The 16,557-nt window shown below is 31.4% G+C and overlaps 1 protein-coding gene across 1 annotated transcript; it reads right to left on the bottom strand.

Annotated features, from left to right (window-relative positions):
- Positions 1-592: 592 nt before the first annotated feature.
- On the bottom strand, positions 593-2,146 carry LOC114750140 (probable disease resistance protein At4g27220). The gene has a single exon (XM_028938682.1). The coding sequence runs from the start codon at positions 2,144-2,146 to the stop codon at positions 593-595; it is 1,554 nt and encodes a 517-aa protein (XP_028794515.1).
- Positions 2,147-16,557: the final 14,411 nt, after the last annotated feature.

Genomic DNA, 16,557 nt, shown 5'->3' on the forward strand with positions numbered 1-16,557 from the left:
ATATTTAGTAGAGGAATCCTTCTCCATTCAATCAAAAAGCACATCGAAAATTCCATTGACTTCATCTAAGTACAAATCTTCCACTTCTTTAATCAATGCTTTAATCCCATGTTCTGAATGAATGCTAGTATCAAGCTTTAGCTTTAGCAACCTTGAGGTGCTTTTGCTCCTTGACCATTCCCATTTATCTCCGATGACAATCTTATATCTCTCAAACTTTCAAACATCATATCCCTTGACAGCATCCAAGCCTCAGGAATTTGAATTTCTAAAGTAGTCAGGCTTGTCAAACACCCAAGCTCAGCAAGACTAGCACTTTCGTTTGCTTAGCTGGACTTTCCTCCTCCCCACTTAATTGAGGCATTGCCCATATAAAGTTCCTCTATGTTAGTCAACTTGGACAAAGTGTTGGTGGGATGATCTTAATTTAGACTTTGTCATATCCAACATTTTATATGAGTCAGTTGTCCTATTTCACTCGGGAACTCCACTATGTATGAACAAGAAACTAAGAATTTCTAAATTTGTCAAGTCACCTATTCCAGCCATATTTTTCAAAGCATTGATCCAAACAAACATGTTTTAAGTTTGGTCAAGAAAGAAGAGATATAGGCAGTGCAGGTATTATCAAGCCTGTCAAATCTAATGCTTCAAGATTCTCCATTCCCTCAAAAAAGTTGTCTGGAATTTTCAAAGTGCAATTATCAGTGCCACATAAGTAGAGAAATTTTAAATTGGGGCAGTCTAACTTTTGAGGAAGTTCTTGGATAAAACATAGTGTCAAGATTATCTGGGTACATCTTTCGAGAAAACCCTTGCTCGACCAATCTCGCACCTTGTCACCATTTCTTTTCAGCACGAAGACATATTCATTCTTATAAGCAATTGAAATAGCTACTTCACGAACAAGGTCATGCATTTTAATTGCTTCAGTCTCACTTGTATCATCATCAAGTAACAAACAGAATGCCTTCAAGGCATGAATTATTCTATATAATCGGTTTCTTGCATCTTCAACAGTATATGTGTGTTTCAGAACACCCAAACCAATTACATATTTCAACAAGTCACTAACCAACAGGGATGGTCCATGTACACCACAAAGCAAGAATACTTTCTTCATTTCATCATCTTCCAATCGATTGTAAGTAAATTCAAAAGCTGAAAAAACAGTCCCACGCATGTCCCCCTTATCAACTTGCTTTAAGTTGCTCAAGGCATCTTTCCAATAGTGAGTATTCTTATTATATTTTAATGAATTTGCAATTGAGACTATCATAACAGGCAAACCTGCACATCTTTCAACCACTTGAGTTGCTATCTTTTTCAAGTCACCATCTTCAACAGCATCACCAACCATATCTTCAAACAACCTCCATGATTCTGTATCATTTATTGTTCCAAGAGCAAAATCCTTTTGAGTCTCATTCTTATGTAAAATATCTAAACTTCTAGAAGTCAACAATAATTTGCAACCTTGACAAGTCTCATTCTTCTGTGAAATATCTAAACGTTGAGAAGGCAATGATGATTTGCCACCCTTAACATCCAGCTCAGAGGGAATTCCTAACTTGTCCAAATCAATTTCCTCCCATAAATCATCTAGTATAATAAGGACATTTTTTTCCATTTTTATCCTTCTACACAGGCGGTCGGCTCTTCCAATTGTGGTATTCTCATCCAAGTGGAAGCCAAATTGATATGCTATCTCGTCTTGAACCTTTTCAACATCCAATATTTCAGATATAGTTGCCATCGCCACCACATCAAATCGCTTTTCATCCTTAACATGTTTGGCAATATCTTTGACTAGAGTGGTCTTTCCAACCCCAGGCCAACCATAAATTCCAACTTTGCTTACTTTAGGGTCTATTAGAGACAACATAACCTCCTTCTTCAATGAATTTCTTGACTCAAGCTTTTCACTGCCTCGAGTAGCCAAAATTAAGCTTGCCATGCTAGATGCACGAACATACCCAACTCGACCCTCAAAATTCCCCTTTTCCTTTAGTTCAGCAACGTTGAATGCCATTTTCTTTGATTTTCTACCAAGTTGATGTCTTGATTTCAAGTTAGGAAAAGACCATTTCCAACACCGTACATTAGCTTGAGTCTGATCTTCATAAAGTTTTTCTACTTCTCCCATGGTCTCATCAACTCTTTCTTGCCATCTTTTTACATCAGCTTCAATCTCTCTGCCACTGCTTCTTTCTGCTTCAACAAGATGCTCGTTGCGAATTCTCTCTGTCTTCAACTCCTCAATTTTATCCTTTAGCTCCTTAAAATTTTCTTTGTAAAATAATAAATATCCCACTTGCCTTCCAATAGGTATCACAGTTAGCTCAGATATTTTACCAGCAATAGTAGTAAGAATTTCCATTGTTACTTCCTGAATAAAAAGACAAGAAATTTGTTTGTTGGATGAACAGAAGTCACAACAGATCAAAAGATAATGCCCGGCCCCTAGGGAAAAAAAAAGGACATATACACAATTGCTTGGCTTTAACTAATAGGAGATTGAGAGGCAGTATGACTATAAGTAGAAAATACGCAATCTCCCAAATTAGAATCCAAGCCGTCAATTCAAGTTTTGAAGGGTTCAATGAATTTGTCTATTATTCATGTGAGTATTTGCGTCTCTGTTTTTGTCTCTTCTTCCCGAAGAAGAATATGTGGCTTCTACCGGTGACAATGGCCTAAACTCCAACGCCATTGGAGCTCCAGAAGTGCCAGTGGAATGGGGAATTTTTTTTTTAAATTGGTCAAAGTAGAATTCATTTGAGGAGAAATTCTTGTGCGTTCCAGGAGCACCACGTCATTTATGGTCTGACAAATTAAAACCTGCCATGTCTTTAAACTTAATCTGAACTTTAACCTTAGCTGTAAGCGTTTTAATCTACTCGCCCGTCCCATATTATAAACAACAACTGTTATTTTATCTTGTCCCTAAATATAAGCAATTTTTAACAGTTGCCTTAAATTTTTCTAACAAATTTTCTGTTTTGCCCATGATAAATATTTGTTTTAATGTAATCTCCTTTCATTATATATTCTTTTTCTTTCATAATTCCCTCATTATACATAAGGGTATTTTGGAAAGAAAACATTTAATTTTTACACATTTATTGTTTTTAATTTTAACTATCACTTTAATTTATGTAATTTAGTTCAAGGTTGCTTATAATATGGGATGGAAGGAGTATTTGCTTAGTAATTTAATTTAACAATTTCTTTTAGAAAGTCGTCCTTATCTTCTTTTTTTTTCCTGACTTTTCTGCCCTTGTCGCCAGTCCGTCGTCGTCTTCTCCATTTGTTTTTCCAAAACTCCCTTTTTCTTCTTTGTTGTGTGTTTCTGCGCCAAGAACCACCATGTTTTTCCCCTCCTCTTCCCTCATTACCCTTACCTTCTTCATATTTATCCTCTCTCATCTCCGTCACCTTCACCCTCCAACTCCTCCCACCGTCACTTCCGCCCGCCCTACCTCATTCTTACAGTCAGTGAATCCGTCTAGTTCGCTTCTCTCTAATTGGAAGATTCCAACCTTTACATCAATAGCTCTTCCTTGTACATCCCGGCAATGTCTATCTCCTTCTTCAACTCATGCCCATCTTTTTTCCTCTTCAAGTTCTTGAATCTGGTTACTTCCTTCTCTAGATCCAAAGCATAAGGGAAAAATTGATATTCTTGAACCTAAGTCCACGATTTGAAATTTATGTTTGATTTGTTGCTTTTGTTTTGTGTTAAGCGAAGGGAGGAGGGTGCTGGACAGAGGAAAGGAACACTACTCTTCATCTCGTGGGTATGGATGGAGTCCATGGAGGAAAAAACTGGACAAACACAGAAGGTTTGCCAGGGGGAGCGAAGATGACGGAGGAAGGCAGAGAAGTCAGGAAAAAAGATGGGTACGAATTTCTAAAAGAAATTGTTGAATTAAATTACTAAACAAATATAGATAAAGAGATGATAAGTTTTTATCTGTCAAACTACAAAGACTACAAATAAGGTGGTGCCCTGGGAGCACACAAGAATTCCTCATATCCTGAAAAACTAAATTGTTTTAAGGAGTTAATTAACCTCAAACACTAATTTTTGGAAATTAAATGTAATAAATAGCTCATAAATTATTGTTAAGAACTCTTGTTGAATGTCTAAAGTGTGATAGTTATTTTATTTATTATTCTGAGATAATTAATCTTAAAATCCTTATCATTTCAATTACTCTTTTTATATTATAAGTAACAACTATCATCTTCTTTTTGTCTCTAAATATAATCAACATTTACAAATTGTCTTAAATTTTTGTAATGAATTCTCTATTTTATCTTCATTAATTATTTATTTTAATTTTCAATATATTTAGTATCTCATTTCTCAAACCATCATCTCTCAATCACACATTCTCTCTCTTTCAAAATTCTCTTTATTATAATAATTTTCTTATTCTCTTCTTTATACTCTCTCTCTAAATAAGAGTATTTTAGTGTCTTTTTACACATTTATTATCTTTAACTAATTTTACTTAACATTTTGATCTACCTGATGAGCTTTGATAAGCTCTAATGTTGTTTATAATATGGGACGGAGGGAGTAATTTTTACCTAGGTTTTGCTCATTTTTCATCAAGACTTTATATTTTTATATGTTTTTACTTTAGTTGGCTTCTTACAAGTTTTTTTTTCCTTTTAATTGTGTTTTTATAGTTTCAAACAATTTTTACTTAGCTCATTGAAGTTCTTTTATTCTTTATTTGATAAATTCTGATAACATTCTTCTATAAATATAAAAGATAATAATATTAATTATAAAATTATTTAATTGTACTCTATATATAATAAATTATTATAATAATTTTTTTAATATTATTTTTAAATTTTATGTTAAACATAATTTATATTTTTTATTTTATAAATTATAAGTTTTATTTATTCTTGTCATTATAAAATTTAAGTGATAATTACAAAACTTATAAAAATAATTAATAAATATTTCTATTATTTATTTTTACAATTATATAATTATTAATTTAAAATTATATTTCAATCTTATTTTTAATTAATTTTAAATTAATTTATAAAATATATAGACATAATTAAAAACATACGTAAGTATAAGGAAATGACTAAAAAATATATAAAGATCTGTTCAAAAATTGATTTAAACTATATCAGTTGCATAATCATTACTCCTTTAGGGCTTATTTGATTGGAGGGGAGGAGTGAGAAAATGAGAGAAAATTAAACCTCTCCTTTTATTTGGTTAAAAATTTTAAAAGGGAGGGAAGTCAAAATGTTCCCTCTCATTTTAGCTCCCCTCAAAATGGGATTTTTAAAGGAAACTAAATTTTTAGACTATTATACCTTTATGTTTTTTTAATATTCTACTGTTATCTATAAAATATATTATAATATTTATTTTAAATAAAAATATATTATCCTAAGTAAAAGATATAAATATAAATTATTATAATTAAAAAATATTATAAAAATTAATTAAAATTAAAAAAATTATAATATTATAAAATTAATTCCTTTTTATAAATATGTATTATTCTATTAAATATATTTTAAAGCTGAAAACAAAAGCATGACTTAAAGAGAATAAAATTTTATTTTTTAAGAACATATTAAATTTGTTAATTTGACTATTTTAAATATATTATTATAGTAATTAGAATGAAAAATCATTGTACCTATTTTTTAATGCACATATTAAGATGATAATACTAAATTTTTATTAAATTAGATAATTTATCATTAAGATGTAAATTAATTTATATAATATATCAAAAAAATATAAATTAATATGTAAAGGTAACATGATAAATTGATTATTACTATTTCTCATTCCCTTCTTTTGAATCAAATAAGAGATTATTAAATATCTCTTATTGTCTTTCTTTTTAATCAATCCAAATAAAATGAGGGTAACCCTCAGCCAAACTCCATCCTTCTCTCCCTATCTCCCTCCCCTACTCTTTCCTCAAACCAAGCAGGTTCCTAAGAAGATGATATATTGACTTAGTGATTATAAAAACTTTGGGATCCAACAGGTCATGGGATCAAGTCCTACTTTGACCAATTTTAGGGTGGCTATAGAGGCTGAAAAAAACTAGTCAAGCTGGCACATTTAGGCCTAAAAACTGCAAGGATTATGATTAAAATTTTTTCCTTCAAATAGGAAATGGATTTAAAAGGGATAGGGAAGACCAACCTGTTTAGATTTTTTTATAATTTTTTATATAATGCTAATATTATTAATTTTTTAAAATTATTAATGATATTTTAAATATTTAATTATTATTATCATTTTGAAATTGAATTTCATAAAATAGTTTGATTTATTTGGTTTTAGACAATAATTTGTTTAACTAAATTTTAAAAAAAGAGTTAATTTGAACTTTAATAATGATTTGACTTATATTATATATGTTGATATTTTAAAATTATATATATTTAATAAGAGAGTATTTTTATACCTATATAACTTGTTAGTCTATAATTTGAATTAAAAATTTATAAGTTTCAATAATAATATATCTCAAACTAAAATAACATAATAGCTACATTACAAAAATTAAAAGTAAAATTTTTATATAAAAGAAAAAATTGATATTTTTGACATTAAAAAAATGCATACTCATTAAAAAAGCAATTGTTGATAGTGACAACGAAGTTCAAAAAATTGATGATAATGTTTGTTACACTGTTGATGAAATTTTTTTGATATTATCTTGTTTATAGATGCTATTATCTAGTTAATAGATGTTTTAGATAGTCATTGGATATTGATGAATGTTTAGATATAATAATACTCTTTGTTTATAACTTAATTTTATTCATATTTAAACCTTTTATTATTAATTTTATTGCTTTATTTTTATTTTATTGATAAAACATACAAAAAATAAAAAAATAGTTTTTTTAAGCAGGTTAAAAGCCTATAAATCGGTCCTAAACCTGTCAGTTTAACGGTTGAACTTAGTAAAATGAAACATTTCTAAAATTTTGACACTGCAGGATTGGCCCATTTAAACCCGTAACCCTATAGAGCTAAGCCAACTCTTATTCTCTGTACTAGGCGGCGATGATGATGGCTAGCTGACCTTTTCTTTTTTAATAAGTGTAAGATCATATCGTAATAGCAGCACAAATATTCTATAATTCCATTTAATATTTAAATAATCTGCAAAGAAGGGAACCTTTCGAATTTTCTATTGTCATGTACGAATGAGATGGCAGAAAACTAGGACGGCAACGAAGACGGAACTCGGAAGGGATACTTCCATGTTTCCTCTATCTCTTTTTCTTCTCAAAATTGCATCTCTATTATTAAATTAAAAAAATAAATAGTTCAAATTTAAAATTTTATAAAATTATTATTATAATATTATATAAATATGAGAAAGAGAAGTGGACATCAATTTTTTAGAATATTAAATCTGATGCATTCATATTTTAATCCAATAGTAAAGTTGGAATTCTAAAAGGAAAACAAGAGGAAGGGATTCTGAGCATCCAGAACCAAGAAAGATATGGGAACAAAATTGTATTATTAGCCCTCACTTCCCACAATGAATCAAAAATTTTGAAAGAGTTTAAACGCCCCAGCACATATCATACTATTTGCTGTTTGAATAAGCCTAAATTAATCCAAAATGATGCTAGTCCTAAGTAAGGTTTTAAAACTTGTATTGGAGAACCGATCGAAATCCTAGTTCAAAGAGATAAAATGATAAATGGTTGAACTGTAGTTAAATTATTGTTAGACCGGGTATGATTAATTTATTATAATCTTAATTCTATTTCTTAATTGTGGCAAGTGACATTTTGTAAAATGTTATTTCACATGATTAAATTTATAAGATGAGGTTCATCGTGCATTTTCAAAATTACTCTAAACTTGTCTAATATTCAAGAGCGCACATTCATTATATATAAAGAAAATAACAACTCATTAGGCACTTTTAGGAGGCTTATTAACACTAAATTAAAAAGATAAAATTTGAAAAATAAATAAATAAACAATTAGAAATTCAAAGATATTATATATTTGCACTTACATTAGAAAAGGAATTTAAGATCTAAACAAAATAAGTGATCAAAGATCAAAGAAAATGGGAAGAAATGAAGTAGGAGACTAAAAGGGACTAGGTGAAAATACCACATCAAGCATTTAAATAAAGCTAGTATGTTTCTTTGTATGAAGGTTTTAAAGAGGGATTTAAGCTTGACCCAAACTGAAAGTAAAGTGCTTGATCCAGTTCCTTTTAAGTCGTATCATGTTGGGTAAAGCAATAGAAATTGAGGTAACAAGATGCGGCATCTATAATCAATAAGAACAATACTGATAGAAACACCAATAAGGAAGTAAAGTTACCTGAAGCAGATGAGGCTATGCTGTGGCTGTGGTCTTTGGTTCAGCTTTGAGAAAGTTCTGTGATTGATAAGAAACAGATCAGGTATTCCAATCATGGCACTCATGATTAATTATTTTATCTGAAAACTATCAAGAGCCAGAATTTACCAGCAGATCAGCACAACTTCCTGTCTCTCTTGAACTCTACAGATGAAGCAGACACTTCCCTAATCTTTAATGCAAAGACTTGTCTTTTTTTTTTTGGGAGACTTTTATACCAGATTGACCAAAACGAAAAACAACAGACTTTGTGCAAACCAGACACTTGCACTTTTTTTTTGGAGATTTTTATGAGCTTTTGATTGACAAGAAAACAACAAATCTAACAAAGGAAAATGTCAAAAAGAAATTTTTTTTTTGTTTTGGGCTTTTGAAAAGTAGCTAGTATGCAGAAAAGAGCTAAACAAGTTTGATTTGAAAGCTGGGGAGAAGAGGAGTGAACACCACATATACGAAGGACACTAACACAAGAACTACAAGTCAGGGCTTTTTAGAAAATGAATGTTTGATTTTGAGTGATTTCTTCTAAAACTTGAAGGCAACAGTAGAAGAACGAGTTTGAAAAAGAGTGCTGATAAAAAGCTTGAGAAATAGGAAGCAATCGGTATCAGATGGTCCACAACCAGAAGAAAGCCGAAGGAGGAAAAGGAAAGACCAACAAGAGATGCCAAGAAGAAGAGGAAGAAAGAGACAAGAAAAGATTCTGACCACGTGATAGGCTTCTTTCTTAATCTTGCTCGTGATACCTCTCTCAACTTTTGAGAACTTTTGGAAACGCAACGTGGAAAGATGTGAAAGTTGTGGGGAAAGGTGTTTCATTGACTTTTTTCTTTGAAACCGATTCCTTGTCGGCATGTTAAAAAAAATCTTAAACTATATTAACTCTTATTTAAAATTTAATAACTTTTTAATTTATTCTTATTTAATATACATTATATCTTATATAAACAAAGTCAACACAATAATAAATAAAAGGTAAAATTGTACATCCAGACATAAAATTTCTTTCAATACTTTATAAATAGGATCAAAAAATACCTTCTATCTGTTCTATTTTACTAGAGGAATATGATTTTAATATATTTGGAATGCTAAATTTTTTAATATTCTATCGTTTTTATGGCTGTTGAAGTCCAACCTCAAAGAAGCGACCAAAGAAGCAGGTTGTTAGAGGCAATGTATCCAACTCATGCTTAGCTGTAATTGTGTACATGATTTAGATATGACACGTGCTCGAACAAATGCCAATATCGGACTCTAATTATAATGTTAAATAAACCCTTGTAATTAGAACTCCACAGTGTTAATAAAATATCGGCAATTAATATTAAAAGCTAGTACAACCTACGCAGTGTTAATAAAATATCGGTAATTAATATAAAAAGCTTGTACAAGGGAGCAGGTTGTTAGAGCAAATGTCTATGTAAGAAGTATTACCACCGACTCTGGCTAGTTAGAACCGGAGACATAGTACAACCCAGTGTTAATAAAATATCGGCCATTCGCATAAAAAACTAGTTTTACTTTTAATTTAATTTTAAATATAAAATCTTAATTTATTGTATCTTTTATATTTATATTTTTTTAAGTAATCTTTATAGTAGTTGCACATGTTAAAAATTCTACCAAATAGTAATTTTAATTAATATAAATAATTAGCAAGAAAAAATAACATATATTTATTACAAATAACTAATTTAAATTAAATTAGAATTTTTCTTATTCAAGTGACCATTTTAAAATTTTCAAGTTTAAGTGTCATTTTTGTGTCATTTTCTCCTTTTTAAGTGTTTTATTAACTTTTTTTTTTAACTCTTATGATTCTATTATATTCTCTATAAATATATTATTCTCACATATATCAATATATCTAGAATGCTAAATTTTTTAATATTCTATCATTTTTGTATTATATGTGCAATAATGATTATAATTTTTATTTAATTTTATCAGTGTGAACTAATTCAAAATGCATTAAACAGTGTTTAGAGAATTAAAAGAAGAAAAGCAAAACAATAAAAAGTTTCTTTTGGTGAATAACGAAACAATAAAAAGTAACAACGTTTTTTCGTGCGTCCTCTTTACTAGTGGCCGACAATTCTTTTGTCCCTCGTTTCAAGTTCAGACTAAAACCAGGAGGAATGGTCCCAAAATATATGCTGCTGATTTTCAGATCAGTCCTTGGAATCATATAACTATTCTCTTGGTCTTTAATATAAAATCTAATTATTACATTAGTTTTATTTTAAAACTTATTTTTAATATTTATTAATTTTTTTAAATTAATCCTACTGATACTCTCTCAACATATTAAAGAAGATAATTATGATATTTAAAAAAATATTATACTTCTTATAATTAATTAACTTATCTATTAATTAAATAAATCTTATATAAATAAGCAAAGAAGTACTATTTGTGCAGCTGCATTTCTTTTTTTTTTTTTTTGGGTGAACTGCATTTCTACTATTTTGATTTTACATGTTAATTTTTAAATTCTTTCCGGAGCAGATATGGTGGTAAAAACAACTAAATGCTTCCTGCCTTCAGGAACATTTCATACAAAGGTGAAATTGTGAAAATTGGAAACCAGTGACTGTTGGCTGATTTCTGGTTGAACTGACCAGTTTGCATCTCTAGTTCTATGTTACACTGGTAATTTTAGTTAAAAATTTTATTACGAGATTTATCACAATGAAGCAGACATTTCCAAAATATCTAAGGCAAATTTTTTTTTTTTTTACAGATTTTTATACCAGATTGATCACAAGGAAGAAAAACCGCATTTTGCCCAGATGAGAGGCCAACTTTTTTTATTTAAAAAAAAAAAACACGTCATATGTGAGCTTAAGAGGAAGGGGAAAAAAGAACGTCCGAAGGGATATTTCTTTTTTTTAAAAAAAAAATTTTATGGGCATATGATTGACAAGAAAGCAACAAAGCTGATGTTTTATTAGTTCTCTATTTCCCGAGCTCTATAATGCCAATCCTATTTGTATAATTTCCTCCATTTTATACAATTGATCTTCCTATTTAAAAAAAAAAAAACTGATGCAAGAAAATGACTTTTTTATTTTGTTTTTGAGAAGTAGCTTGTATGTGGAAAGCAGAAAAACAAGTTTGATATAAAAAATGGGAGAATGGATATATATATATATATATATATATTGTGCACACAAGAACTAGTAGAACTCAGGACTTCTTAGAAAATGAATGTTTGATTTGGAATGATTTCTTCTGCAACTTGAATGAAACAGAGCAAGAAGTTGGAAGACCTGAGACTTGTGTAACATAATGCAGAAAACAACTTCAATGCATAGAACTACTGACACTTATTTTGTGGACTTTATCACTTGTGCAAGTGAAAAGCATAGGGTTTTATCATGTTGACAAATGAACCATTTAATATTTGAACTGATCATGGGAAAAAATCTGCACCCGTGGAAAAATGGAGTTTTTGCATGAAGAGAAAAACCTGAAATCGAATTGGCAAAAAAAAAAACATTGGATGGCTTATATCGGTTCAAAAATTGAATTATTCATATAATAATCTCCAACATCACAATGCACAACCAAATAAATAAAATAGTGCCCAGAGAAGGGCATAGCATTTCCAGCTCATTCATAACCTAACATACAGAACAAGTGCATTGTATGCAAATGACAGATTATTACTTATAATGTGCGTTAGGCAATTCACAAAGCAGCATACAGAGAAAGTAAATATATAGTGCTAAACATGAAACTGTGAAAGCAAGTAGCTCCAAGAGATTTCACAAAAACTTCAGGATTCAATGAAGTCGTCCAGCTTGCTAGCCTGGTCAAGCAAAAAGGTTAAGGACTCCTTCACAGAAGCTAACTCCTTCTTGATGGACTCAAGCTGAGCTTCGAGACTGAAAGCTTGACCTTTAGCAGTCTCCTCAACCTTCCTCTTAATGTCTTCTCCATCACCACGTTTCTCAATGCATTTATACAGATAACTGAGCCATGAAGCATCAAAACCGACCACTTCTAAGATGCTGCAACACTTTTCGATATGGTTCTTATCATCTTCTGTCAAGTGGCCTCTTCGAGTGGTCCTCAAAATGCGAGTCACTTCAGCAAATAAGGAAAAAGAGGAGGAAGCAAACACTCTCTGTCGGTTTGTGTTGAGCCAATCAAGCACTTGAGGATGGCGCTTCACCCCAGCCTCCAAATATGGCATGTTTTGTTCAAGGATGTCAATCATTTCCATGTAGTTTGTATAAATATTTATGTTGTCTTTTTCGAATAAGATTGGGGATTTTAATTTGGTTCTGATATACAATGGGCGAAAAATGGTTTCTAAGAAATGCTAGTCTGCAACATCAGTTAATTGTTTTATAACTTGCCTCTATCATAATTTACAGAGGGTCTACTCTATGAAGTGTTCATTTTTTTCCCCTTGTCATAAATACGTAAAAGACTATTGAAAATATCATTTCAAATGAGAATTAAATGGTCCTATTAATTGTTTTTATCTATTTTTCAATGCTGAATGAGACAAAATATCCTAAAATTTTGAAACTAAAATTCAGGAACTATACTTAATTACCATATACTTAAAAGAGCTATTATTTGTTAATTGCCTTCTGGTTGAGTCTCTTCGCTCCTCGAGGATGAAGCTATGTAATGTAAAGGATAATACACATATTATGAGGATGTTAGTATTATTGCATCCTTAGTGCAATTTGGTACTTCCCTATTTGAAGTTTGGTCCTCATTTAATGATTGTTTGTCTGTTAAACTACAGGCTTCATAAACTGCTAAATAATAAAGAAGGGAATTAGGACTTCATGAATTGATTTTTATTTTATCTTTACTCTTTTGATCTTATTTACTTCGTGTCTTTTTCGTTCACTTATTACAGCCTGTTCAAGAACCAGAAAAAATGAATCAAATAATTGTGGAAGCACTAGAAAAAACTGGGCAGAGGGGCATCATCAATAAAGGATGGGGAGGTCTTGGAAATTGTAAGATAAAATCTTTCTTTTTCTATAGTAATTGTTTTTGGTTTTAAACTATTTATGCTTCTTCTTAGTGGCAGAACCAAAGGACTCTATATACTTATTGGATAACTGCCCTCATGACTGGCTATTCTTATGCCGCAAGGTTGTGGGGAGATCCTCCATTTCTGTCAATCTTTGTTTACCACAATTTCAAAGATATTTTGGCATCAGGAAATCACTAACATAAATCTCATAATTCTCAGAAATTTGTGCCATGGTAGATGTAGAGAAGTTTTAGTATCAACCAGTTAAATTGCTGGTTCAAACTTGTCTGAGTGTGTTGGGCTTTCTGTTCTAACTTAGCAGTTTACTATAATTTTTTTGGCTAGTCAAGGGCTTCAATATTCTTGGAAACCCCCATCTTAATGCTTGACATGCTAATAATCTCCATCATAGGTAGTTATTGCATGATGGTAGTTATCTTAGGTGGTTTAGGCTATGTTTGGTATCCTGTTTGCAAGACCCAGACCCACTTAGAAAAGAAAAGCACCCATAACCTCTCATTTATTTTCTTAGACTCATGTTTGAGGCAGAGCAAATCCTCAGCCCATGTTTGGCATTTGATTTAAACACGTTTTGCAAACTCTAATCCAAACATACCCTGAATTGCCCAAGATTTCAAGCCATGGTCAATGAAGTGAACAGAGACTCTAAACTATGATTGGACCCTGGACCAAAACCCAACCACAAACTAATCTGAGCATGAGTCCAAATTTTGGGCAGAATTGTAGGTCGACTGATGAATGTGGGACACGGCACCCCTGCTAAATCTATTTGGCTGTATTAAAAATTCACTTCATATAGTCATGACATAGGCCTAATAATAACAGGTGCTTCTAAGTTTACTTTGTTTGATGCGTGTTGACGCTGACCAGAGGATGCTCGAAAAGATTTCACTTCAATAACACTACTCCTTCTTCAAATATCAATTCCTCTACTAATAAACATATACTACCTCTTATTCTTAATATAAACATTATATAATTAATTTGGAGAGATTAAAAAAATTAACTAAATTTCTTGATTGTAATACATGTGTATTGACTCTCTCAAGTTACTTTTTCAATCATATGCATTGAAAATATTCCTTGATGAGAACCTTTTACAATCAATAAGATATTTTAGAGAAAACAAAATAAATTTAAAAGATAAAGTAGATTAAGGTCTTATATTTATGATCAAATTTAATTTTCAACTAGTTCTTATGTTTAAGACCAGAATACAATGATGAAGTATAAGACACATTCATCAATGTATTGATGATAAAATGAATCCATTCTGCTCTGAAAGACGCTAGTAGAAGACAAACAAATCCTGTTTTATTTACATTAAACAGGGGAACTCAAAAACAACCACATGAGAGAATAACGACATTGATGCATGCTGCAATGAACCAAATCTTTCTGAATCAAGTCCACTCTGCGTGGTCCTCGTAATAATCAAGGTATTGTTTTTGAAAAGCACATTCCAATTTCAAACAAGAGGTTCAATCTGGGCAGGAGAACATGCGGGTTCATTTTATGAGGCCTACTCTGCCTTAATAAATGATGAATGAACCCTAATTTTATGAGGCACTAAGCCAAATTCTTTGCAGCTAATGAACAGTAAAGGTAATGAACCCTGAACATGTTTTTTTCACTTTAGAATGACTTAAGATTAATCTCCCACATTGCAATCCAAAACCATATAATTAAAATAGTATCCTTCAAGGGATATAGCACTTCCAATGTGCGTTGTCCATAATATTGTGCAGCAAACAGATCACGAAACCAGCATAACAAAGTAAATACACAATTGTTGACGAAGAAAATGTCAAAGCAAGTAGCTCTAAGAGAGTACTCAAAAACTTCAGGATTCAATAAATTCGTCTAGCCTACTGGCCTCGTGAAGCAACAACACTAAGGACTCCTCCACAGAAGCCAGCTCCTTCTTGACGGACTCAAGCTGAGCTCTGAGAGTGGAAGCTTGACCTTTAGTCTCCTCAACCTTTCTCTTGATGCCTTCTCCATCACCACATTCCTCAATGCATTTATACACATAATTGAGCCATGAAGCATCAAAACCAACCACTTCTAAGACGCTACAACACTCTTTGATGTAGTTTCGATCATCTTCTTTCAAGTGGCCTCTTTGAGTGGTCCTCAAAATGCGAATTACTTCAGCAAATAAGGAAAAGGAGGATGAAGCAAGCACTCTTCGTCGCTTAGAATGAAGTGAACAGATTTGCAAACTCTAATCCAAACACACCTTGAGTTGCCCACGATTTCAAGCCATGGTCAATGAAGTGAAAAGAGACTCTAAACTATGATTGGATCCTGGACCAAACCCCACCCATAAACTAAGCTGAGCATGAGTCCAAGTTTTGGGCAGAATTGCAGTTCATCTCATGAAGGTGGGACCCAACAGCCCTGCTAAGTCTGTCTGGCTGTAATAAAAATTCACTTCATATGGTAATGACATAGGCCTAATAATAATAAGTGCTTCTAAGTTTACTTTTTCTCGTGTGTGTTGATGCTGACCTGAGGATGATCGAAAAGATTTGACTTCAATTACTTTACTGCTGGTAAATTTTTTTAACATCTTTATTGTATCCTAGCTTAAAAAGAAAAGGCTATTGAACTCAGACAATAAATAAATGAATAAACAAAAGTGGTCATTGAACAGGTTTAGTTAGCAAATGGAATAAGGTTTTGTTTTTGTTGGCTACACGATAAGTCTCAGTTCTATCCGCAAAATTTTCTATAGGAAATTTTGATTTTTCATTCTTAATGATGTGCTTACAGGCCTCTTTCTGTTTCTTTTTTGGGTAAAATCTCTCTTTTTAGGTTTACTTTTGGTTGTATTTGCAAATTATCATTCTCTTCCCCCTGTTTCTTCTAGGTACATCATGGAGGTGCAGGAACTACTGCTGCTGGGCTAAGGGCTGCAGTAAGTAATTTATAGACCCTCGCTCTCTGCATAATAGATCAAATACAAATAATTGAAATATAATACTGCTATCTATCTTGAGTTGTTACGGCCAACGTTTAAGAAACTGGGGCAAAAACTCCCACCTATTTTTCCTTAAAAATCTCCCATCATATGCGTATCTTCTAGGAGCAACTTAAAATGAAG

This window comes from Neltuma alba, unplaced genomic scaffold (assembly GCF_004799145.2).
Source record: "Neltuma alba isolate B1F8T4 unplaced genomic scaffold, ASM479914v2 tig00006334_pilon, whole genome shotgun sequence".
In the NCBI taxonomy this organism is placed as follows: domain Eukaryota; kingdom Viridiplantae; phylum Streptophyta; class Magnoliopsida; order Fabales; family Fabaceae; genus Neltuma; species Neltuma alba.

What these genes read in the sequence shown, in the direction of transcription:
- LOC114750140 (XM_028938682.1), bottom strand. Translation starts at nt 2,146, where the DNA reads ATGGGAGAAGTAGAAAAACTTTATGAAGATCAGACTCAAGCTAATGTA.